The 26,726-nt window shown below is 40.8% G+C and overlaps 1 protein-coding gene across 1 annotated transcript in view; it reads left to right on the forward strand.

Annotated features, from left to right (window-relative positions):
* The window catches only part of CERS6 (ceramide synthase 6), an 89,510-nt gene extending 66,549 nt beyond the window's left edge, over window positions 1–22,961 (forward strand). The window contains exons 8-11 of the mRNA XM_009640713.1: window positions 2,256–2,362; window positions 18,735–18,891; window positions 19,857–19,880; window positions 22,800–22,961. Of these exons, the coding sequence (XP_009639008.1) occupies window positions 2,256–2,362; window positions 18,735–18,891; window positions 19,857–19,880; window positions 22,800–22,961 (450 nt within the window). The remainder of the gene's footprint in view (window positions 1–2,255; window positions 2,363–18,734; window positions 18,892–19,856; window positions 19,881–22,799) is intronic.
* The last annotated feature ends 3,765 nt before the right edge of the window (window positions 22,962–26,726 follow it).

The following is a 26,726-nucleotide window of genomic DNA, read 5'->3' on the forward strand; positions in this document are numbered from 1 at the left end:
TTATTTGAGAACTGATGATCCAACAGCTGTACTGTTTTTGAGAAAAGGCATGCCACTACTGCAAGTTGCTATAGCAGTATCAGTTCCACATCCTATGAAACCAGCTTTTTTAGAGTGCCACCATGGAAATAGATACAAAATTCCTATCTGAACTTTCAGTCATCTGAAAATCAAGGTATTGGTAACTCTTCTGCTTTGCATGTTGGCACCAAAGTGTTCTCTTTTCCTTAAACCAGACTGTGAGTACAAACTGCTAGGAAACTCATTTGTGTCTACTATAGAACATGGGGCTGATTCAGAAGGGTTATGTTTTCTTTGCAGCACGGGTGGCTTTCCTCATATTTTGTGAGCTTCCTAACTTGTTTCTTGTTATTCAGGATATCCCTTATATTGAGATTTTGAGTGGAAACGTTGCAGAAGTTATGTAACATCCAAAAGTGCAGGTTGGTTGTGGCATCCAGATTGTCTGACATGATTGATCATTTTCAGGTTCAGTGTGTTTGTACCAAAAAAATCAGACAGAATGCAAGAGTGTCTCTCACCATTTTAGACAATTCTCTGGTTTGAATTTTGCCTTCAGAATAGTATTCTATATGCATAGTTGCGGTAATTTTACTCCCTCTTAGCCCTCTGGAAAGTCTGCGTAAGTGTCATGCTTTAACCCCAGCCAGCAACTAAGCACCACACAGCCTCTCGCTCACTCCTCCCCAGTGGGATGGGGGAGAGAATCAGAAGAGTAAGAGTGAGAAAACTCATGGTTTGAGATAACGACAGTTTAATAGGCAAAACAAAACAAGGAATTCAAGGCAGGTGTTCAACGATCTCCAGGAAAGCTGAGCTTCGTCATGCATAACAGTTGCTTGGGAAGGCAAATGCCATCACTCCGAACACCCCCCTCTTCCTTCTTCTTCCCTCAGCTTTACATGCTGAGCATGACGTCATACGGTATGAGATATCCCTCTGGTCAGTTGGGGTCAGCTGTCCCAGCTGTGTCCTCTCCCAGCTCCTTGTGCACCCCCAGCTTGCTCACTGGTGGGGTGGGTTGAGAAGCAGAAAAGGCCTTGACTCTGTGTAAGCACTGCTCAGCAATGACAAAAACATCCCTGTATTATCAACACTGTTTTCAGCACAAATCAAAAACATAGCCCCATACTAGGTACTATGAAGAAAATTAACTCTGTCCCAGCCAAAACCAACACAATAAGTAAGCATCTTCTCAGCTAGGGAGCTGGATACAGGCCCCCTTAGAGGGGGCTTTGAAAAGGTTCCCAGTGACTTAAGCAGACACTAAATCAGGCTTGTCATGTGCTTCATTGTGCAGTCACTCTCTGCATACATTTGACAGAAACCATAAAGAAAGACTGTCCCTGCCTTGAAGCAGATGTTTTAAAATAAGTAACCACTTAGACACGTGAACACTGTGGATGCAGCATAGACATCTTAAAACAAGCTTGCTGTTTTAAGCTTAAAACAGCTGTGTGCTGTTTTCTTCAGGGAGAAGATGGCAAAGAAACTTCAGAGATCATCAGTGTTTTCATGAGTGGTTTGAGTGAAGAGTAGTTGGGAGACTCCTTCACTGAGGAGGAGTCGGAAGACTGCATGCAGACAAATGAGAGAAGCATGTAAAAACAGGCATAGGGCAACAAGTTGGGAAGGAACAGTTGGAAAGAGAGGGGAAGAGAGCCTTGGGAAAAGATTTGAAGGGGAGGGGTATAATCTCAGAGCCAGAAACTGTTCAGTATAGGCCAGAGAGGAAGAAGAGATGCTGTGGGAGAATATAGGATATGGGGCACAATAGATGGTTTGAGACAAAGTTTATATATAGCAACATAATAAGGTCAGAGGGTATGGGGCAGGTGGAAGATGGATGGATGGTGAAAATGCAAGTGGAGCATACTGGAAAGGTGAGAGACAGGTAGGTAAAGAGGTTGGGGACAAGGACAGCATAAACACAATAGGGTTCAATAAAAAGTTTAGAAGGGTTTTGTGAATCTGAAATTGTAGGATTTCAAAAAGGAAATTGAATGGAGAAGGAAGAAATTGGAGATGTACTCTGTTTTTACACAGTCTGGGTTTTTTTCTGAGAAGACATTTGCCACCTGCATGGTGGAGAGGAGTTACGAGGTCACTGTGAGGTGGTCCAATGAAAATGTTAGTAATTTCATAAAAATTTGATTTCTTCTTACAGCTTATACACAGTACAAAAGAACTCAGTTGTCTTCACAGAAGTAAACAGACGTTTCTTTCTTTTACAGGCTGCCAAAATGGCAAACTATTGCAAGTGTCAAAAACTGAGTGACCTTCTGTTCCTTACATTTGCCATTGTCTTCATTGTCAGTAGGCTTGGCATATATCCCTTATGGTAAGTAAGCATATCATTTTCCTCAAATGCTAAGCATCAAACAAGCTTGGAAATAACTATGTTGTAATTGAACATGATTTATTGACATTACTCTGTTTCCCAAAGCACAAAGGAGAGTTTCAGACATAACCAGGTGCTGAAACAGCCTATTTGCTGGAGTGCCATTGTGTTTACTGTGTGGTAGACAAGAAACATATGAGGCTTCTGCTGGTTTTAAGATAGACGTGGGCTGGAGACCACATAGCTTCAGGTTAACAGTTGGTTGCGTATGTTGGCAAGAAGTTAGAGAAAAATAAAATACTAGTCACCGAGGACACTGACCAGAGGCTAAGCTTGAAGTTAGGATCTTCTCATTAGCTTTCAGTGCACGCTTTATGAACGTGTTCTGCTTAAAGAAAAACAGAGTGATAAGAAAAGTCTGGCCTGCTGAAATTAGTATAAGGATGTTATTGCCATGCAGACTGCAATACTTCAGGCTACTCCTTTTAGTTATATGGGTGTTAACGGTAATCTCACCTCTTCCCAGACAAAGGCAGCTGCCTGCATGTGCACATATTCTCTTTTCTAGGTACACACACATGCATGTGCACAAACAGGACATAGATGTTTGGGTCTTCAACGCCCCGAAGGCAGCAGGCTAGTTAGGAAATACACCAATGTACTTCAGTGTAGAAACCCATTCAGGTTTCTCTGGTAACCTGTGCCCTTTATATGAGATGGGCTGGGAGAAGGCATTGGCCTTGCTCTTTTGTGTTCTGGATCCTTCCTTTCTCTTGTATGAACAGAACTAACCCAAATATATGTGTCCCTATGAGACCAAGAGTTGTCTGTCATTGCGTCAGAAGATAACAGTGACAATTTTGGTTTTCGGAAGCACCAAGAATGCCAGAAATGTTACCCTTTGCAAAGTTATATTTAGAGAGATTGCCACCAAGTTCCGTATTTAAGCATGCAGAGGGTTTACAGATGCCAATATGAACACCTCTGCCACAGTTTCCTTTCAAATCCTCTATAATGATATCTCTTTGGCGTTTTGTTAATGCAAACAGGGTAAGACCAAGATGCCCTTGGGGAGCTGTGTTATCAGCTCTGCTTAACAGTACAATGTAGAAGTCTCATTTAGCATTTAATGACTCCAAAGATAATGTGATAATGCCTGGTCCCTACTGCGCTGTGAGCTGATGAAGGACCATGACGAAAGGAGAAAATGAATACACACACAAACTCTGTGTTTGAAAATGCTTGTTATTTTTTCCAAGGAGCAATTATTGATTTCAACAGCTTTGCTTCCCTTTCCTCAGTCCTTCCTTTAAGCTAACTGGGCCATTCACTGAATTTCTGTAAATGAAGTAAGCTGGATTTTCTACTTGCATGATCTCAGATAGGAAAAACGGTGGCACTCCTGCTTGTAGGATTTCATCTGCCTGTTGCATTCTGGTTTATACTGAGAAATGGAAAGAGGACCCAGTTTCAACAGTGCAGTTCTGCCACTGGAGACTGCAGTACGTGAGGGGAAGGCTCAGTCAGATGATGATTGGATGGTTTCACAAAGGGGAAGTCATACTTGACCAACCTGATAACCTTCTATGTTGAAATGGCTGGCTTGGTAGATGAGGAGAGAGCAGTGGATATAGTCTGCCTTGACTTCAGTAAGGCTTTCAACACTGCCTCACAGGAGATCTTGAGTGAGAAGCTAACATATGGGCTAGATGAGCAAACAGTGAGGTGGATTGAAAACTGGCTGAGCAGCCAGACGCAGAGGGTGGTGATCAGTGGTATGAAGTCTAGTTGGGGGCCAGTAACTAGTGGTGTACCCTAGGGGTTAATACTGAGTCCTGTCCCATTCAATATCTTCATTAATGATGTGGATGATGAGGCAAGAGTGCACCCTCAGCAAGTTTGCTCATATTCCAACGTGGGAGAAGTGGCTAATACACCAGAGAGTTGTGCTGCCATCCAGAGGGAAGGAACCTCATGAAGTTCAGCAAAAGGAAGTGCAAGCTCCTGCACCAGTATATGCTGGGGGCTGACCAGCTGGAAAGCAGCTTTGCATAAAAGGACCTGGGGGTCCTGGTGGACACCAAGTTGAATGTAAGCCAGCAATATGGCCTTGCAGTGAAGAAGGTTAATGATATCCTGGGGCTGCATTAGGAGAGGTGTTGCCAGCAGGTTGAGGAAGAAGGTAATCTTTCCCCTCTACTCAGCACTGGTGAGGCCACACCTGGAGTACCATATCCAGTTCTGAGCTCCCCAGTAGCAGAGAGATACAAAGCTAGTAAAGAGAGTCCTGCAAAGGATTGCTAAGACTGATTAAGGGACTGAAGTAGCTCTCATATGAGGAAAGGCTGAGACAGGTGGGACTGTTAGCAGAGAGAAGAGAAAGCTCAGGACAGAGTCAATGATCATGAACTGAAACACACGAGGTTCCACCTGAACAACAGGAAACACTTTTTCACCATGAAGGTAACCAAGCACTGGCACAGGTTGGCCAGAGAGGCTGTGGAGTCCCCATCCTTGGAGATACTCAAAAGCTATCTGGACATGGTCCTCGGTACCCTGCTACAGGTGACCCAGGTTGAGCAGGGTCGTTGGATAGGATGATGTCCAGAGGTCCCTTTCAACCTCAGCTATTTTGTGATTCTGTGAGCTGTCTTATGTGTTCAGCTGTGACTCCAGCATTTAAGCCTCACTCTGTATTATTCGAAATGGCAAAGGAGGAACTGCTGACTTGAAATTTTTTGTTACTCAAACACAAGCCATTTCGAATAATACTGCTATGTGCTTGCCTTGCTGAATAGTCAACAAAGAGCAGATGAATCTTGTCCAGAGTGCACGATTTTGAAGGAGGTCATTAGTCTTCATACATTTAACTTGAATCAGCTGCACAATATGCTTTTTCTCTTGAGACACCTGAAAATCAGCAAGGTCAAGATTTTCCCATCCTTTATATTCTTACTATGGTGTTCAAGTTTTGGAAAGTCCACACTTTCAACTTGAAGTGTTTAAAATAACACTATGTGTTTATAACTGGAACTGAAGCTCAGAAACTGGAGGTTCACTCTGTCTCGAGTGATTTCTGTGAAGTGTTGCAGCCAAGTGTCACGCTGTGCAGGAAGCCCTTGCTAGGACTAGGCAAATTATAAATTAAAGATTGGCATGGCTAGTGGGAATCAGGCATCACAGAGCTGAGGTCTGTGTAAGTGTCCCTGATACGCACCTCATGCTGTCTGACTGGCAGAGTCCAGGAAGAGATCACCAGCACAGTGGTAAGTTATCTAGCAAGTGTCAAAACTTGATCCCTGCTTTACAGCTGTGGCATTTTGTGCTGGTGTTCTGGATGTGCCCATCCATTCCCGTATGTTAGGTGACAGCAGCACTTCCATGCCACTTTTGATTGAACCTTGTCTGAATCCTGCTCTATAGAGTAGCACTGGCCCAGTAATGCTGAAAGCAGGGTAAAAATCAAAGCGAGTAGATCTGGGGAAGAGGGCTGTACAGTAGCTTCTGTTGTTGATGTCATCTCCGTTGGTACTGAATATTGGGCTAATGAGGGCAGCAGGTTGCAGTTGTGGGTGAGGTTTGCTGCTGGGATGGGAAAGATCAGCATAGACTCTTGAAGGCAGTGAAGGCAGAGGGACTGTGTATTACAGGAACGCAGCAACCCGACAGCATGCTGTGTGCTCCTGTGTCACAGATGGAGTGGTTACACTGGTGATCCCTCTGCCTCTCCTCTCTCTTAAGCAATGAAAGAACACATTTATTTATTTGAATGTGCAAATGGTTCAGTGTGGCACGTATGATCTTTGATTTTTAAGACCATCTTATTTCCAGACCAAAGACTTGATGTATGTACTCCTAATGGTTACCCTTACACACACAATTCACAGTTCTGTGGGCTGTACTGTGGGCATTGCGTGTGGGAGTTGGGGTGAGCAGGGATGAAGCATAGGACATACGAGCTTGTCTCTCCCAAATCCTTTTTCTCTATTAAGCAGCAATTCTAAATCTTTACCCCCATTAGCTTGCATGTCAGCAAAGATGAGTCATTAGAGTGGCAGCCAGCCAGGAAGCATGGTTTTGCTCTCCTTTGCTGAATATTCAAAATAGCAAAATTTGGTGCCTGATTAATATTACATAAATATGCAAATTTCTCTAGCATAAGAACTGAGAGGTATAAAATCGGTGTGCACATAATGTAAAAGGAAGACTGTAATTTATAAGAAAACTTCCCCCACACAGGAAGGCGAATACCCAAGACAGGCTTCCAGAGACGTCATTTATGAAGCACCGGCATGCCGTTGTGCCCTGGCTTTGCATAAGTGCCATTTAATTTTGCATAAAGGTGCTAATAAAGAATTCAGAATGTATCAAATGCTGTTGTTTAAAGGTTGTTTAGCAGCGAAGCTAAAACAAAAGAAACTGGCAATTAGGTATATATTTAGCAGTCTTTCTGGAGGCATCTGGAGTTCATTTCAGCAATAATTCAGAAACCCCAGGACACTTTCTGCCTCCTGCTGCTAAGTGGATGTAGGAGTAAAGCTGCTATTTTCACTGACAAGACATTTCGCTTGTGAAATTCTCTCACTTGCACATAATCACTGTTCTAGCAAATTACAACATAAAACACAACTCTCCATGAGTCAGGGGAACATGATGCCTTCTCAGGTGATACAGGATTATAGGGAGCACGAAAGCAATCTCAAACCAAATAATTGATACAAATTATGTGAGCCATTGGCTAGTCTAATCAGTCTGAGCAAAGCAGTTACCTCAAGCCTTTCTTTATTTCTATAAGCCTTGCAATTCCTCTTCCCCAGGCCTCAAATGCTTATTTTTGCTGTAGTTACATGGATGTAGTCTTCTCTCTGTTGATAGAGGAATGGTTTGCTTTTTGCTGTTGTTTTGTTTTTCTTTCAGTACCCAGGAGGGGAAACTCCATGGGGTCGTAATACTTGTTAATCATTTTTTGAGGTGTGCAGAGGGAAAACAGGCATCTTCCATTCCAGGAGACACAAGTGAAGAAGGTGATGCACTTGCTTTTCCACTCTTTCTTTGCTCGTTGCTAGCTGCAGAGTTCATATTGTGACAACCATGAAACTCCTTAAGCCTGGGCTGTACAGGAGACCCAAGACTAGTCACTTACTTTGCTCGTTCTTCTGGAATACATGGGGGTTTTTGACAAGGCAATTTGAATAAATCTCCTAGTGCTGTGAAGAGTTTGGTATCTGAAACTGGTTGCATGGAATGACCATGAACCAGGGTATTTTGAAGAGCTTCAGTGGAAGAAAGGTGGTTGGTGTGGAGGGAGATACAAGGTTACTAAACCTGTTCATCATTTTGAAAGATAGCTTAAGGTGACTGCAGGTAAAGGTGTAATTTGGGGGTTTGAAAGAAGAAGGTGGCTCCCAGGAAAGCTAGGTTGATGTTTACCAGGGGAGGCCACCAAGCTGGGTAAATTCGGGTTCTTTCAGGTTGCTCTGACTAGTACTAGTATGCCGTTGTTTTTCACTACTTTTCATTATTTTTATAATCAGTTATGTTGTATGAGAGGTAGAACACAGAGGGTTTCAGGGAAGTGTTGCTGACAAGTACTGCTGTCAAAAGGCGAGGAAGCAGGGAAACGTTGTTGGCATTCATGCGACCTGTGAGGTCTCAGCATGCACATTACATATATGCACTGACAAATGTAAAACAGTGGCTTAACTGTACAAATGTAAAGGAAAGCCTGATCTAAGCTGATTATAAAGAACACAAGTCACGTTCTGCATGCACTGTCCCCCAAATTCTCATGTAGGCAAATTTGGTATAATCTAAGTAATCTATATGCGTTCCTGTCCTTGATCTCTTCAGACATTGTCAGTGCCAGACTACTGTTCCACATTAAAAACTATGAGGGCAGACAGTCAGCCACTTTGGTTAGTTGGTATAGTCTTATTTAATGTTGGTAGGTATGTCTTAACTGGATCCACCATTTGTGAGTCTGCTGGGAAAGGTTCTGTCAAAAAAAAAGATGGCAAAAGTAATTCTCATTGTTGTAACTCAAGTTGTTTCAGGTGCATGTCTCCTCATCAGCTGCAATGTACAGTTGCTAAATGGGATTTTTATGCCAACAAATCCTTTATAAGCATGGGTCTGCCAGTCCTCAGAACAACAACTTTGTTCCTTGTTATTCTTTCATTTTTAAAGCTCCTAAGAGTACACACAGTCTAGCTCATGGCTGATTTTTAATTGCCTTTTCATGGCAATGAGTATCTGCATGAACCACACGAGCATGGCATGATCCTCGCTGAGTTAAAATTAACTTCTGTTCACCATGGTGTGCTGTAATGAACCCTAGTTACTTATTACCAGTCTTTTCCTCATCTCTGCATGACTGGCTGAATAGCTCTTCCAGAGTTTCATCACTGGTGGAACAACAGTGTGGGATATAGCCATGCTGTTAATGCACACAGTGGGTCTCCAAATAGTGATGCAGTATTGCCAGTTTGCACTTTTCTCTCTTTTATCCTGGAATCAGCCTCTCTCTGAGCAAAATTGCAGCTTGAATTACGAATAAGGCATCGCAGAACCCCCATGAGTAGCAGCTGCTGCAAAGATTTGCTGAACCTCTCTTTTTCCTGGCTTTGTTCTTTTTCTAGCCGATACTGACTGTTTTTGTGCAGTTCTTAACAGGCAGGGAGGTTGAGTTGTCGTCTTTCATACTGGTTTTCTTTCCTTGCACATTTTCTCCTATTTGAGCCTTTGAGCATGTGTGTTGTGAGAGGGCAGCATGTGGACCGCAGCAGAGTCACCCTGCTTCATCCCTCTGAACATATTGGTAAAACAGAAAGCTCAAACCTACCCTTAAAAAGCATTCTACTGTGTCAAAGCAATACGTAGACACTAGTTAAAGCACGAATCCTGGTTAGTTACTTGGCATGGTAAGAATTTAGGTAGCCAGATAAATCACAACTGCCCGGACCTTGTCTGGACTTTGAATGATCACAGTGTTTTGTGACGGTTTTAGTTACTCTCGCTGGATCCTGAAGTTAGTGAAAACCTTTCTAGCCTGGATAGTATTACGAATAGAGCTGGACAAACATCTCTGATCTAGAGTAAAATAACTTTTTTATTAAGAAAATAAATCTCGTCTGACACTGTTTTGAGCTCATTTTGCTCAGAATATTGTCTAAACCAGAGCACAATCTAAGTTGTTTGTGGGTAGCAGATATTGAAGGAATAAATTATGATTTTGATCCAAGGTACTTGTTTTCTGAAGTTATTCATGCTGTCAGTGAGTGGATGCTGTAGAACTAATAAAAATTTTCTAATGTGCTTATATTTCAGGCTGTTTGTAGTTTCAGCAGGCAACTTATAACCCATCAGTTTATCAAGAGCATTTAATAAAGTATTTGGCAAGCTAACTACAGTATATTTGAGGAACTCATAGACTTCAAATTATGGATTAAAAAGAACGTTTAATTGACTAAGTCTCCATAAATTTACTCACAACTCTCATCTTAGCTCTTTAGTGGAGCATTCATAATGTTGTCCTCCCATCTGCTTTTGACAAAACGTTATCTGATGTTGTCCTTCCTAATGCCTGGTTATTTTATTTCCTCAAATTGTTTACAGCACTTGTGAACTCAGGCCTTTGAGTGCCACATGAAGCAAAGCTGAAGTGTTAGGAGTGCCGGGTTAATACTGATCCAGCTATTTACAGGGAAGCTATAAGAAATGGAAAGGTTACAGGTGTCATTCACCATTGTGGGTTTGCAGTGTAAATAACAAAAAGTGGCATTTGCTCAGTGTTTCCATTTTTAAGATTTTCATGTGATCACAACAGGAAAAAATTATATGAAAAAGGATTTCATCAGCAAAGCTGATACTTATCCTCACTTTTAGTTTCTACAGACTGTACCCTGTGGCTGTAATAATGCTTTCTGTTGTCAAGGATAGGCTGTTCAATCAGTGTTCTCACTTTCCTCCTTTTACTATGAAAAAAGTCCTTTCTAAAACCTGTGCTCTGATTGAAAACAGGACAGAAACCATTGCTGTGGCTCTTCTTTTGCTCAAAATTACTCTTTATGAGTGTAAATGTCTCAGGGGAAGGGAAACAGCATTGATGTTTTTCTTGTGGCCAGACACGTTAGCCACTTTTAAATCGGCTCAGCAAGGCATGGTGACTGGAGAGTATGGATGGCCTGTGGAGGCTGAGTTGAGGGTTGCTTCTGCTATGGTAGTCAACTTCCCATATAAGCTGCTTTCTAGTCAGCTGAAGTTCTCAAAGTCTCCTCTGAAGTTGCATCATTTGCAGGAAGAAGGGGAGAAAAAAAGAGGCTGACCATGGGAATATGAAATTTGACTGTTTTTTTTCTGAGAGAGAGGTATGTGAGGAAACTTTGCCCCAAAATACATCTTGAAGCATTGCCCATTCTGTGGAGGGCAGAGCTGTGCTGGTATGGTGGTACCACAGGCAGCCCAGGTGGCTGCAAGTAATTTGAGCATGTGCAAACATTCTGCCTCTTCTCAATCCCTTTTCTCTTAGAGGCTGTATCTGTAGCACTGGCGTTTGCTGTTAGTGGAGCATATTTTGTAGTGCTACAGAGTCGATATAAAAGCAGAACAATGCTACTGGTTCACCGCAAGCTGCTGATATATGTGGGTCATAAAAATCATAGCTGTACAAAAGCATGGGGATGTGATAGTTAACTTACCAGCTTGAAAGAGTAAATGGCTTTTGAACACCATGATCAACAGCCATGATGCAGCTAAGGTCTCATTAGTGCTCAGCTAGGAGGAGGTCATTGTGGCTAAACACTTCAGGAGAAACCAGTACCCATGTGAGCGAGCACATTCTGTTGGTTTCATCAATATTGCATGATGGCAGTTTGACCCATAATGGCTGTGAAAGTAAAGATCATTATTAAGAAAATTGGATTAAACTGAAAACTGTTTTAAGGCTGATTTCCCAGACTTTGGTGTGGAGGAAATTCTTACGATGTGTATGGGGGCAAAGGTACAGTTGATTGGGTTTTTGGTGGTGGTTTTTTCCCTCCCTATCCACTTCTTTTGGCATTTCTTCCATAGCTGGACCATAATACTTGAATCATGTGTTTGAAAGCTGAGTCGTTTACAGACACTGTGCCACCACACTTCCTTAAGCTGTGTGATTTTTACGGATTTTACTCCATTACTATAGGAGCATGTTCTCAGGACTAGACCAATGAATCCAAAGTGTGGTACTCCTACTATTGATGCTATGTAAGTGACCTGAAAGACATCGGGTACCTGGCAGACAACTGGCTGCAGCTGTTCTGGGATGTTTTGTGGGCTTTTGAACTAATTCTGTTTAGTTTCTACATTTACAGAAAGTTTGGGTAATCTTTGTCTCCTGAAATGCCTGCCATGGCATATAGCTTAACACAAGGCAGAGCGTCAGTGTGTGCTCCAAAGCAAGAGGAAGAAATACTTCTTGAGCAGAGGTACTGCACTTACTTTCAGTCAACAGGAAGAGGTATGGGGAAGGCTTTTTTGTTCCCTGTTTTGCAAAGATTGGAAACTGGCCTCCTATAGTTTACAACAAATGCCTTTCCTATTTGGAGAATAAAATGAACTCTAGGCAAATGGATCTTGATATGTATTCTTGGTTGCTCATATGAAAGTTTTATGTGTGCCTGGAGATTTTCAGATTTGGGAGTGTCATTCTTAGCATAATGTAGTTTCTCTGTCCTTGTGTTACAATCACAGGCCTTTTACACAAGCATTTTGCCAGAACACATTACCGATAAAACATTTTGCTGAGTATAATTACATTCTGCTAGGAAATTTGAATTCTCTCCATATCCTAATGTCTATTGAAAGAATCTATTGAGATTTGAGCTTGGATTGTGAAGGTGTGTCTGACCTTGTCTTCTTGGTTTTTTCTATCCACAAGAGTGGAAATACTATTATTCATACTAGTGGCTGCAAAATCAGTTAACGGGCAGTAACTGTTGATGAGAAGGAATTGAGTGAAGAGAATAGCACAGCTGAACTGAGGACAGTTGCAGCTTGATCGGAATGCTCTATTTTACAGTACATCAAACATGAGTAATTTCCTGCCTGTTCCATCATTTTACTTAAGTAATTGGAAATCCTATTGATCTACGCAGGGCTTAAAATAACACAGTCTCAGTGGCAGGGCTGTGATTTCTGCGAAGAGGTATTGTTCCCAATTAGTATTAGAACAGGAGCCACCCATCTCTACAGCAGCTCAGCTTGTATTAGAACGATGTCAGGAAATTCTCTCATATGGGGCTGATATGGTGAGCAGAATTCCACGTGATGCTGAGCTCACTGATAAAATTGAAGTGTGTGGATTTAATGTTGCTCTCAATACTGACTCAAGAGTTTATATCCCTTCCTGTCACTGCATTTTGCAGAGATCTTTTATCAACTTACTGTCTAAAAGGAGAGGGTAATGAGCATCACCAACCAAAAAGTCTGAGGAATCTGTCTGAGATGCTGTTGAAAGATCGTGTGTCTCTCCCCCCCTATCCTTCCTTCCCTGCTTCATTGATGCTGTGCAGGTGACTGGTTCATCTGAGACTTCTCAGTTCATGGTGGGTCTCTGCTGCTCCCTTCATACTTGCCATGTACTGATTAGTAGCACAAATCCTACTCTGGGGGATTGAAAACCTAAGAGACAGCAGGATCTGAAAAGGGAAACCAGCTTGTTCTTCCACTCAGCAAGAGCCAAGAAGCATCTGTTCAGAGCAGAACAGTGATATAGACAGAGTCCTAACAGCATCTGGCTGAGCTGAAACTCAGAAGAGGATGAAGTTGGCAGTACAGCCCTTTATGGATTTGCTATAATTAAATATTTAGCTGTGCTGTAGCTTGAGGGCTGCAGGACATGCAAGTGCTATAGAACAAAGCTTCTTGAATTTAATGAGTATTTTGCATATCATTTCATACCCTCCTCAGGTAAAAAGTTGGGTAAGTCATCTGAAGTCTGTCATGCAGAAACGTCTGTGTGTCAGGTCACCTGTTGTGTAAAGTTCGCTTAGCATTGTCTTTATAAGTAACTAGGACAGCCTGGGATACGATGTCCTGTTAGATTTCAATTGAGGTCTAAATCCCAGAGATACATTTTGACTACTGATGAAATATAGCTGATTTATCATCCTATGGCTGATCAACATGTGCGCATACATGTGCTTTCACTCTCCACTGCCTCTTCATTTATCTGTGAATCTCAGTGATTTTTTTTTTTACCTCTCAGTTTTATGAAATCTTTTAAGCAAGTAGTCCATAGTGTTTTATAAACAAGCTAATGAATTAATTCTCCTAGCATCTTTGTGTGACTGAGAAGCTGTACCAGTACCTTGTGCCCATCTTTAACAAAAAGTAAACTATGTAAAGAAATTAGAAATTTTTTTGGATCACATAAGAAGTTAATAGGACAGCTAATTTAGGACTCCTGGCTCTTTGTTCTCCAGTCTTGGTCACTTTTTACCATGTATAATGGAGAATAAACTACTATGTTTTGGGGCAGAATTAAGTGCAATTGTTAATTTTTTTAAAGGAAAATTTAAAAAAAGCAGGAACTTTGAAGCATTGCTAGCAGTAGTATTGTTGGATTACTTGCACTAAATAGGATCTGAATTTCATTAAGGCCCACCTAGATGTACTTATCTATTTGCTCTGTAATGAATGCAGTATTGAAGGATGTCCCAGTGCAGCTGGTTATGGTGCAATATAGAATACTGTTGTCTAATACACACTTGTTAAAGGAGATAAAGACATTTATCCTGAATTATTTAGACAAGCTGGTATTGTGTTTTGCTGTCCTTGGTCATACTTGGAGGCTTCTGGCTATTGCAGTGTGGTAACAACATGCCTTTCATTCAGCATGTTGCACGTGCAGTATGTTGGTCACTGGACAGTGCTGCGGAAGTTAAGGCAACGCGCAGTAGCACTCATTTCAGCTGCACAGTTTCTGCTCCCATTGGATGTGATACTAGTGCCCATGACCCTGCTATGCTTCATTCTGCAGAGGTTATCATGAATTTCTTGCCTGTCTGGAAGAATGCCTATTCTTTCTACATGGCCACCTTTCTCACTTCCTTTCTTTCTTCTCAAGATCCTTTCAGAAACAAACACAGCACATTTTTGCCAATATTGAGAGGAATGTAAATAAGCATTTTACTCTTCCATCCATACCTCTCTTTCTTTATCTCTCTTCCTTCATCTCCCTTTTCTCGTTCCATCCCTGGTGCAAGACAAGTGATCAACTTGCCAAGAATTAGTAACTGCTATCCAAGAGCCTGGACTTGCGCCCACTAAGTTGAGGGGAGGGAGTGTAATCTTATCTAAGTCGGTGTATGGGCCTGTTGCCGATAGCCTCTCAAGTATTGCTTGGCTGACTAGATAAAGAGTTAGCTGGTAGAGGAAAAACCTATGTTATTGTTGATGTGATGCAGCTGATTGTTTAGTAGTTGTTGAAAATGTGTTAGTTGTATTCCAAGTGTTCAATTAGAGCGGTAGTACGGTAACTACAGAATTACCTCTCCCAGTGGCTCAGATATTGTGGCAGCGTTCCTGAAAGTCTACCACAGATTTCTGTAAGAGTAGATTGGATCTTAAGTGGTGAATTTGTTTTCATTTTATCTTCATCAGCCACACTAGATAATTCAAAATGCTAAACTGAGAGCTTCACACAGCCAGGTGCACAACCCCGCTTGGGATGTATTTAATGAGAGAAGAGAGAATACTTCCATGAGATTCTGTTGTTTTGTCCAGCTATCAAAATCTTTCAGGGCCTCAGAAAAACTGCTACCGTCCAGAACCTATTTTCAAATGCAGAAGCTAACATTTTGTTTCAAATTGCAGAGACCTGAGAAATGCTGACCAAAGTTTTCAGAGAGGTAGAGCACTTACAGCTTAAAGTAATTTCTCTCTGTGAGATCAAGTGCAGCTGTTTCAAGCCAGATAGTCAAGAAATCAAAGTTTCTGCCATTTATTATGAAAAGCTGTGATCTAAACACCAGAGAGCTTTGAAAAATTCCAGCAAGCTTGTTTGCAGATTTATGTGCCTGACTCCCTTTTTGACTATTTGAACCTAAGATTTATTTGCATATACATCCCATAGGCACTTTCTCCTTTGTGTAATCCATTCTCATGCTGCTTTTTCCAGTCCCTGTTATTTGTGTAGTTGGTTAAAATGCTTCCACTGAACCCTTTCAGCAGTGGAATCAGTGGAAAGTTGTTTAACCTTTCTTCTCTCCCTCCCCTCATCAGTCTCTACAAGTAGAATTTCTCTCTGTATTCTGCCCACTAATATTATTATTTTTCCTATTTCAGACATTTGACGTGAAATAATTGATGTATTTTGATAAAGTTTATTTGCTATCCTCCATTCTTTCTATAGTTTTCTGTATTTTTCATTCAGCTTTTGCTCAGCCCTATGTGGTCAGACATAGCCTTCGGTCCATCTGCACCCCTAGCCTGCACATCAGGTCACTGACTCCTCTTAGCATTGCTGAGCAATTAGTCAGATCCTTTATGCAGCTTTAATGGAGAGTTCCAGTCCTGTCCTTAGTTTGCCAGACACAAGCACGTTAGAAAGAGGTCTGCTTTTTCAATGAAGGTTTATTTCCCATATCTAATACACAGTAGATGAGTCATTTGCACTGTGAAAAACTGCTTTTGGAACCAGAAGCACTCTTTTTGGCTTTGATGTCTTCCTTATGTTTTGGACTTCTGCATTTCTAATGCTGCTTTTTTGACTTGACTCCGATGGAAGTCCCCAGAGGTGAATTTGGTCCTGTGAATGAAAATAGAAACCTGTAGAAACTGCATTTCCGATTCTGGAGCATATATAATTTTAGAAATTAAAAAAGACAGTTGGATGTAAACAGTGGTAGCTTTACATACGGGAGTTGTTGCCTTCAAGTTTGAATTTGATGTCGTGGTTAGAACTGAAATAGGAACTGGTGAAGTGAAACAGTGCTGACTACAGCTGTGTTTTGATATGCATGAGAGCATCCCCTTGAATTATGAAGTGGGGTATTGCCGTGCCATGTAGAGCTACCCTTGGCAGAACAAATTACACAAAGCTGGACTGAAGAGTTTCAGCTGACAGAAGCAATAACATGACGGGGGTTTTGCAAACTGGAGAACAGTTTCTTTTTCTGATGTTCACTCCATAAACAGAAGACAGTGTAAACACACAGCTGTATAGTAAGGTTATAAAACATCCACTTCTCAATAAATTAGGAAGCAAATGTGCAGTTTAGTGTAAGAAGGCAAAAAAAAAAAAAAGGTAGAACATTTATTAGTAAATGCCCTATAGTATTAAGGCCGGTGTTGATTTTTTGACCAGTGCTGTTTATACACATAAATCATTATCACTGAGTGTTGTATTCTGGGTTTTCTGTCTGTAGATACTTTTCATTCATAATACCTGAGATGATTTTTATGTTGTGGGAAAGGATTGTGGAAAATTAAAAAGCTGAGCTCAGAATCTCTAACTTTTCAAATGAGAGCTGTGCTGTTCTGAAACCTTTACAGCACCTCAGTTACATCTGCCTTCAGACAAAGCTGGTGCAGCCCAAGAGCTGTGCAGTCGTTTGCTTGATTAAATGTGCCATCTAGTGGCTAGCGGGTGATACTTAATTTAAAAAAAGAACATAAAGCCAATGGACTTTTTAATGCATTTTTACATCAGCAGGGGAAGTATAGAGGTTGACAAATCCTTATATTGCCTTCTTTTCCCCCCCCTAATTAACAGGCATTCATAGATCATTATTTGTTTCCAAAAATGCCATTGTTTCTACTGTCCGTTGTCCACTCTCTGCTCTCAGGCTGTTTGCTGAGGTCCAGATTGAAATCGTCTGCTATGGCAGGGTATTTGGGCAGAATAATTAGTGCTGTATTCACAAAGCTTCAGAAGTCATATTATAACATCACTGTTACTCCCTGTATCTGAAATGCTGATTCTCAAAAACTTGGTTCAAATGCCTAGAACTGCCCGAATTTTGTAGAATCATAGAATGGTTTGGGTTGGAAGGCACCTTTAGAGGTCATCTAATCCAACCCCCCTGCAATGAGCAGGGACATCTTTAACTAGATCAGGTTGCTCTGGTTCAGCCTGGCCTTGAATGTTTCCACAGATGGGGCCTCCAATACCTCTCTGGGCAACCTGTTCCAGTGTTTCACCACCCTCATTGTAAAAAATATCTTCCTTATACCCAGTCTAAATCTACCCTCTTTTAGTTTAAAACCAGGACCCCTTGTCCTATTGCAGCAGGCCTTACAAAAAGTCTGTCCCCGTCCTTCTTATCAGCCCCTTTAAGTATTAAAAGGTCACAATAAGGTCTCTCACCCCTTGCCGCCCCCAAGTATCCCTGTTGTCCACCTGTTCTTTATGTAACGGCTAAACCTCGTTATTGCTTGTACATAACTGGTAGGCAAATTGGATTTTGTGCAAAAAGTAGCCACCAGAGCTACCCAGAACCTTAGTGGTTAGTGCAGGCACCCAGGATGTTCAAGACCCAGGGTTAAGCCCCTTGGCTGGTTGATTATTTCTACTTTGGATTCCTGTAGGTGCTGAGGTTTCCAATAAATAGGAGTTTATGTTGGGACACTCAGACAAAGCCTTGCCCATTCTTAGAAAACCTGTAAGAGGCTCAGTCCTGCCACGTGTGTGCCATTGTTTCACATGCTACTGAAGTCCCACTTCAATTGAACGGTCTCAGACCATTTCCAGTTCTACATAGCACATCACTTGTGTTGCTTATACCAACAGGGCAAAGACATCCATAGCTGTCTGCACTGAAACAAGCCTATTGGCTTTGAGATTGGGTTTGGGAGAGAGGGCTTCAGATGGGAGAACCTAGGGAGCATTGCATGGCTCTTAGTACAGGTTTGTCTTGTGTAGCACAGGAGAGGTTGCAGCTCACTGTCACAGCCTGGGAATGTGGTTTGAAGAACATGGTACTGCACGTGGGTTGCACAGTAGCATAACAGTCTCCATACAGGCTCTTACCCTGCACTAATATGGGGGCGCCAAACCCCTAATGGAGGCAGTTGTGATGGAAAAGCTTTATTTTAAAAAATGGGATAAAGTATTCTGCCAGCCTTATAAAAGAAGAAATGCACACTGAGGATCTTTGTTTTCTATATGTGATGTTTGAAAAATGAAGTTAAACACTGAAAGCAACATTTTGATGTTGTTTCTCTCTGGAGACACCTGTGTGATTCAGTCCAAGTCACTATTACTCTGAGAACCAATCATCCGTGTGAATCCCATCTAATCAAGTACTTGTCATCTTGATTTATAAAAGGCTTTGTTTAGATTGTTGGCTTAAGGAAAGTGTTATTATTTTTCTGTCCATTTATTTTCTAGGATATTAAACACAACATTGTTTGAACTGTATGAAGCTCTGGGCAATTTTCCTGCCTTGTGGGTCTTCAACGTGCTGCTTGTGATTCTTCAAATTCTGCACTGTTTTTGGTCTTGCCTAATCATAAAGGCAGCCTACAAAGCTGTTTCAAAGGGCAAGGTAAGACAGCACAGTTCTGTTTCATGATTAGGATTTTAACCTTTTTAATATTAATACATTACTGAAAACACATGGTGTTTTATGTAAACTCCTCTTTCCTTTCATGGAAACGTTTTTCCACTCCTTCTAACAAATGTCAGATAAGTTACTATACTCTTTATAGTGACTGTATTTGTATGTGCTTCCACACTTCTCTTTTATAACCTGTTACACTGAACCAAACTACATTAGGGAAATTGGATTAAAAAAACCCAACAAGCAAACTGCTTTCTTGGGGCTGCCAGTTCTGGTTTTCTTCTTTATAGTAGTTGCTAGCAAAGTGTTCATTTCTCAGCCTGTAGTGTGATAGTAATAATAATACAAACTGAAATTCTACTGCCTTTGCTAGTGGCAAAGTTACAAATCACAGCCTCTTTTGGGTTTTGGTATTAATGAGGTTCTGCAAAGAGCTACATACTTTCTTTCTAGGATTCCCACAGCAAGACCATTTGGGATAAATTTAGTGTCTGGCTGCCATTATTATATTTGACAGGAAGATACAATTCACAGAAATGCTAGCCCCACACTTGCTGTGCAGATATGGCACTTACGATTCAACTAACGCTTACAGATTATGTAAAGTACAGGACATTTTGCCCTTAGAAAGTAGAGCGTATGGGTAGATGTTTTGGACATGTAACCACCCCTGAAGTGAATGGGATTGTTCTGCAGAAAACTGCTTTCTATGAATGTACTGGAGAGCTCAGCCTTGCACTGGACAGAGCCCAGAATCTGTCACTGACTCTGTATGAAAGACAGTGCATTTATGACCTGTATTTTGCCTGGAAGCCACACTTCAATCTCCTCTGCTTTTAGTGATTATTAGCCTCAGCTGTCCTGTCTGAATTGCTCCAGTGACTTCAAAGAGTGCTTTGTACTCTTTCTTACTCTGCTTGTTTATCCTTTCCCTTGTGCTATGCTGGAAGGCTGGGAAGTGGAACCCCTTGCACGTAAGTTTCTTTAAATTTCCTATGCAAAAGATTTATTCTGTGCAATATTGGTGTTTGTGGCGTTTTTCTTAATTTGTAGTTTCTGCTTAGTATTTTTGTCCATTGTTTGTGTTTATATATTTAAAGGAAGGCTATCTTTAAAGATGGTTTTTACTTCTTGCCTATGCATTGCCTAATACCGTTCAAACCCACTTCTATCCGTAGTGTCTGCGTCCTATTATGTTGCAACCTTTTTTACACATCTGTATTGGCAAGATAAGCAGCTGTTTTGTCACCATTCATGAAGCATACTTGAGAGCATAAGTCCTCTGCCTTGTAGTTCAAACAATTGCATAGAAGAAAATTTAGATTGTACAAGAGCAGAGTTAGATGCTCACAGTAAGACAGTGCCCAGCTTAAAGATGCATATGTACAACATATAAACAGGGTTCTTCTTCCTTCAGATCTTACTTTCTCACTTGCAACCCTGTTCTTTCCATTTCTGCAGTATAATAAGGAGTGTTTTCACAACACAGTGCAGATATCTTACAGTAGATCTTCATCCTTAATTATTGTTTTATTTTTGTGTTACTAGTATCCACCTTCGGAACAGCTCAGCTGATAAAGCAATTTAATTTGTAACTAATCCTGATCATCTATTTCTTATTTGCTGTTACGCTTAGGAGTTCTATAAACCTAGATATATATTTTCTACACTCCTTCTGTAGAAATTACTCCAATGGATTCTTTTGGGAATAAACAAAGAGAACTAAGTACTGCAAGATGTGTTGCATTCATATCAGGTTTTAAGTGCAAAGACCCTGATAAGGTGCTGCATTTTAAAAATAAAGAGAGCAGATCACATGTGCAATAGAAGTGGCTGCAGCATAGAATCTGCTCTTGATTGTTTGGCTTCGGGGCAAGGACCCTAGCAGAAAAATTTTCAACGAATCTAATATATGAAGAGAATGTAAGATGACGCAGAATTTTTTGATCATCTGGTCTGCTCTCATGTTGATCACAGGCACTCAGTACCCTGTGCTGGGCCCATTCTCTTCTGCGTGATAAAGGATAATTCTAAGTATATTTTTATATCCCTGACAGCTTTAATATAGTCCTTTATATAAAAGAGGCTGCAGTAATCTGTTAATTGAAGCTGTGTATGGAATCAAACTTCTGACCTCAGTTGAAGTCCAGTTTCATGGCTGTCAGAATTGCGGGCTTGCTAGACATTGACATTAAAAAAATTACTTATTAGGAGATATATGGGAACTGTGTGTTTCTTTTTTCTCTGTTCCCAAGTTGAATAGTGTCACTCAGGTGTTTTGATATTGCAAGGATGGTAGCAACATTGGGAGCCCCAAAGGCAAAAGGCTGTTTCTGAGGCAAGAGCTGGAGAACAAAATTGTCACAAGGGCTTTCTGGAGTAGAGGAGGATTACTGTAAGCAAAAAATTACATGCAGTGGCCTTGTTCTTCAGTTGTTTTGATTTATTTGTGAAAAAGACTCACCATGTGCTTTGCCCCTTTATTGTCCGTTCACTTTAGAAAAGTCAATTGTAATTGCCTGATGTGGCAACCAGCACAGCATGGATAGATTCTGAATGAATTAGGAAGCTCAGCTGTACAAATGGGTAGAAACAAGCATGGAAAGCTGCATCTTTAAAGCTGCGTGCAGCTTAGACTTCACATCTCTTTCAGCTGATGCTTTTTTTTACTTTGTCTGATGCGCTGTTACCAGTTCTGCAGATTTTCAAGATCAGACTGGGTAGAGCTCTGTGTGACCTTACCTGACTCCACAAGCTGACCCTACTTAGAGCAGGAGGTTGGGCATAGATTTCCTGAGGTCTCTTCTGACCTGAGTTATCCTACGATCCTACACGTTGGCAGTGCCATTGTTACCTCCCTGGGAAAAACATCCCATTAAAAACAGGGCAGGCAGGGCCTTTCCTTTGCAGGATTTTACTTTCTGTTGCCCTCGTTCACTCTCCTTAACCTGCCTGTTGTTGGCTTCCTCATGTTTTTACTTGTTTTGGGTGCATCTGACTGAATGGGATGAAGCAAATGCACCTCAGGGATTCTGAAGGGACTCAGCTCTCAAACTTAGTGATCTTCATCTATGACCTTCAAAGAGCTGTACAAAGGAAGAGAGTGGATTCCTTAACTTAAGGAACAGCCTTCACCCAGTAAATGGGTATAAAAAAGCAGGAAGGAAGTCAGCTGGAAATTATCAGGAAATTCCGAACAATTAAGGTCAGGCTGTTTCTGAAACAGCCTTCCAGTGACATGGATGGGGCAGACAGTTGAACTGCTCAAGTACGTTTGTGGTTCCTGTGACAGGGACTGAAATGGACTCTGTCCGTGACTTCCAAGCCCCATTCTCACCGCTTGCCTGAAGCCAGAGGCTGGAGTTACCTAGTGTGGCGAGTTATGTTTCAGCCATAACATAATCTCCTACTGCCAGCCCATAGCACTCTTCCCTGGAGCCATGTGGCCTCTATAGAAGTTGGGAGGTAGGGGGAAGGAATTTGGGTTAAATATTTTGTATTGTCAGGTCAAAGAGAAGCACCCCAAAGGAAGCACAGGAAATAAAGTTGTAGTAGGAGGGCAGAGGGGCGGAGGCTCGGTTGAATTTGAGAGCTTGGATTATTGGTTCCTTTAGTGTGTGCACAATGCTTTGCTTTGAGCACTGTGCCCTCACTTTGACGTACTACCTTCAATGCACTGGTGCAAAGTTCTCACCCTGCCTTTGCACATGGCATATATATGTACAGGCATCCGTGTTTGACGTGAGTCCAGGCAAAGGCAGAGTGTCAGAGCTGAGAGAGCCTTCAAAGCTCAGACTGAAAAATGCTTGAATTCTCTGATTCTGGCTTGAACCAAAAAGCTCAGTTGTTTTCTCACAATCACCTACTGCTTGCTTCTTTCTCAAATTCTACAGGTAGCAAAGGATGACCGAAGTGACATTGAGTCAAGCTCAGATGAGGAAGAAACAGTACCTCGTTCAAAGACCCCGCACAGCACTATCACCACTAATGGGACCGGCGGTGCCAATGGGACAAACGGGTATCTTACTGGTGGCACTTGCTCAGAGGAGCATTAATCCTTCAGTTCAATCACGACACACGAACAGAATGAACTGTTTGCTACTGGAAGTAAATTATAAGTTGTGAATGCGGTTTCTTCATATATCTCAGCGTCAGAAAAAATTAGGAGTATCAAAGCATTCTGATAGTGCACTGCCATATTTCCTGTTTGTGAATGAAGACAACACACCATTCTGTATACGTAGGCATGCTGTATGTGTATGTAACTGACACAATGGGAGCAGTATTTTCACTTGTACTGTCTTTGAAATATTATTTATTTTGTATTCTTTTGGGAACTTCTGGACAAAGGGAATATCCATGCTCAAACTTTATCTCTTGGGATTCTCAGTGGTGGAGAGCATCACGCTCAGATCTCTTCTGTCCATACCTGTTGCTTTTGCTGAGTCTGCTATAAGTAATAGTTGCTTGATTTGTTACTTACAGTAAGATAGAACATAGCTTTATAGATTCTAGATCTGCTTCAGATATTTTTGCTATCTTTGTGTTTTAAAGTACTGGTTTTGAAATTGCCTATCAAATCACAGTGGCCGTTCCTCCAACATGAAGTTTTAAAACACTGGATTGATATTTTAAATAGTAGGTAATGTGGTCGATTAGCAATTTGGGGAAAAATTGTGGTAATTGTGGGATATTATTTTAGCATAATTTAAAATTCAATTTGGTGGTTAATTGCATTAGAAGTAGACTTGATTAGTTGTGCAAATGCCCAAAAGCATTGATGTTAACAGTTTAGGATAAACTCACTCTCACTTTTTTTGTTTTGCCTTGCAATTTTTGACCTCTACAGATTCTTTTTGCAGAGATTCCATGTTGAAAGGTGTTTGTTCAAGTGCACCATTGTGAATCCAGATCTCACTCCTGAAACTGTTCTTGCATGTTCAGATGGATGAGAGCAGGGGTGTAATGAAAAAAAACAGCAGATGAAAAGTTCATTGCTTCCTCGGACACAGTTCAGTCCAGGTATCATTCTTAAAATGATTGCCACTTTCTTAGTAGGCTGAAGAGAGAGAAGGCAGAATGTCATACATTACTAGAAGTAATTTATTTCAAATGCATGAAAACTTCAGCAAAATTCACTTAACATAATTCATAGCAAACTCTGAATGCTCAGCAGTTTTTCATCACCTCTGGTAATAAAATTAAGGGTGTTTATAAAATAATTTTGCTCTCCTTTTTCAGCTAACAGACTGTGTCCCAAAGAAGACAAAGTAACACCCAAAATAAACATATTTTTTAACATTGTATACACACTTCTTCCAGTCTCTAGATCAAAGTTTGATGTAGGATGCTAAGGATCATACAACTCTTGCAAGACACTTTTCTGTGATATGTGACAGCAGTGCCAAAAGTAGGCGAGGTTCTTGGGTAACAGACTCTATGCAACCTACTGTTCAACAGTATTGTGTATGTGCACACAGAACCAATGTGCTTATAGACCAAAGACTTATATATATTAAAAAAAAAAAAAAAAGAAGAAAAAAAAAAAAGAAAAAAAAAGAAAAAAAAGGAAGGAACAAACCAGGAAAAAGATGTGTGTCGTCTTACATACAAAGGGATTGGAGTGCCATGTTCAGCTGGAACTCTAAGCCAGGAAATATTTCTGATTCCTTCCACCTATGCAAATAGTAGAATATAGATGGTTTCTGATGCCATAAAACATGTTTAAAGGCTCTATTTTTTACAGACTCCATTGAAGAAAGTTGTGTTGCCACTTCTTTCTTTTGAAAAACTGAGATTTGTCCTATTCTACTGGTCAGTCTTGAAAGCTTATGAAACCTTTATTATCCATAGGGACCCTTGCGTGTTAGCAAAAATATGCTTAAAGTAAGGGCAGAGTGGCACAAATGAAAATAGTACCTCCACTTATTAGACCATAAAGGTAAGAAAACTGAAGAATTGTAAAGATTGTAGAAGAGCTGTCAGTTTTACTACCCACAGAGCATCTTTTGAAAAAGCCACGTAACCCTGTAATTCAGCAGCTGCCTAGCTTATATGTCCATGAATATATCTGAGGGAGCAAGGGAGTCTTATTTAAATCCTTTCCCCCAAAAGCTTCTCTGCCTCTAATTTTTCTCATCTGTCTCCTGTACCTCTGATTTCGTAGACTTAACTGCAGAGCAGGTTATACATGTGAAAATACACTGATTGGATTAGAAATTAACCCATCCACAGTATTTGAAGTGGCAGTTGTTTAATTAAATTACTGTCAAGATGATACCAAGATTTTAAAACAAAATCATCCTGGGATGTACTGAATGGACCTTATAATTTCTGAAATCTGACCCACTGAGATGGTCATTGAGAATAACAGTTTAAACACACCTCTTTCGTGGTGTTGATTACTACCTCCACTGGACCATTTCCCTTCTGCAAAGTTGGTTACAAAAATGGCATTCTGGCAAAATATTTTGTCTTACATGAGGGCAGTATGTTGCTCTGAACTATCAACGTACACAACATACAGTAGTACTGTAATGTTGATATCAGGACAGAGAGCAGTTCCCAAAAACAATCACTGTGCAAGAGGCAGGAGACCTTTGGTCTCTGTTGGTCCTCCCCAGCTGTGCTGTATAGTGTTGATTCAGATGAGCAGTCAAGACTACAACCCTTGAGATGATTCACCGTCGCTGGCTATGTATGCTCTTAGTGTACCCCCACAGTTTAAATAATGCAACTTGGACTCTTCCTTTGAGGTTTAAATTCTGTTGCATATATGATGCACTAAAGCATGTATACCATTACCATGGTTCAGCTGATGCCCAGTGACTTACTTATGTTGTATAAACCTGGCTTTTTGGAGTCCATTCTTAGCAGTCTAGAATAAACTTAATACAGATATGTCTGGAAAGTAGGTGAGATGAGAGATTGCAATTGCGCATTTGCGGAAAGGGGTAAGACTAAGGAAGCATTGAGAACTTCACTAAACTTTGCTGAACAATCACTGAACTTTCAAACTACAGTTTTTTAATGGAAATTAAAAATTCACACAATTTTTGCTGCTTTTAGTGGGAAGGACCAAGTGTTTTAGTGATCATACTTGGCAGTGTGTTTTGATTCATTGCTTTAACCAATGGATGTCAAAACTTTGGCTTCATCTTCTACTCTGCAGAGGGAATGTTGTGCAACTATTTGCTTTTTTATTTGAACTTGTTTGTTTCTCTGCTGAAGAGCTTTGCAAGGTCCTTTTGGAGGCCATCAAATATTTAGAGGATAATCACACATATTCCAGAAAATGGATTGAAATGATTCCATGGCTCGTGGTAAATGGGAGATCTTAAAAGGTTCTGTATATTCGTACCTTTTGTAGAATTGTCATTTTAGTCATTTTAGAAAGGAGAATTTGTACTCTATAACCTATTTGTCTTCAACTTCTATGCTCCCTTTTTATAGTACCGTACACAACACAGTGGTTGAGATGTTGAAGTAGAAAAATGAGGAAATGATATGTAGAGTTTATTAGTAAATAGTAAGAATTTGTCTTCTCTCCCTAAACAGCCCAGAATATAGTAAAATAAGATTCAGGTCTCCTTTTGTTTATTGTTTTCCATACTGGCATATTTTGTACCAAACCAAAAATATATGGTGGGGTGTTTTTTTCATAAAAACCTAAAAACAAACATGGCAGAAAATGGTAGAAATATCTGGTCAAACAAGGTTGGCCATTGGAATCTTGGATCTTGATCAATGTTAGATAGCGCTAGTTCTAAAATACCAAAGTGTCCCGTGCTGTTTCCTTGTTGCCATTTTGTAGTTTTTTT

This window comes from Egretta garzetta, unplaced genomic scaffold (assembly GCF_000687185.1).
Source record: "Egretta garzetta isolate BGI_Z169 unplaced genomic scaffold, ASM68718v1 scaffold16, whole genome shotgun sequence".
Lineage (NCBI taxonomy): Eukaryota > Metazoa > Chordata > Aves > Pelecaniformes > Ardeidae > Egretta > Egretta garzetta.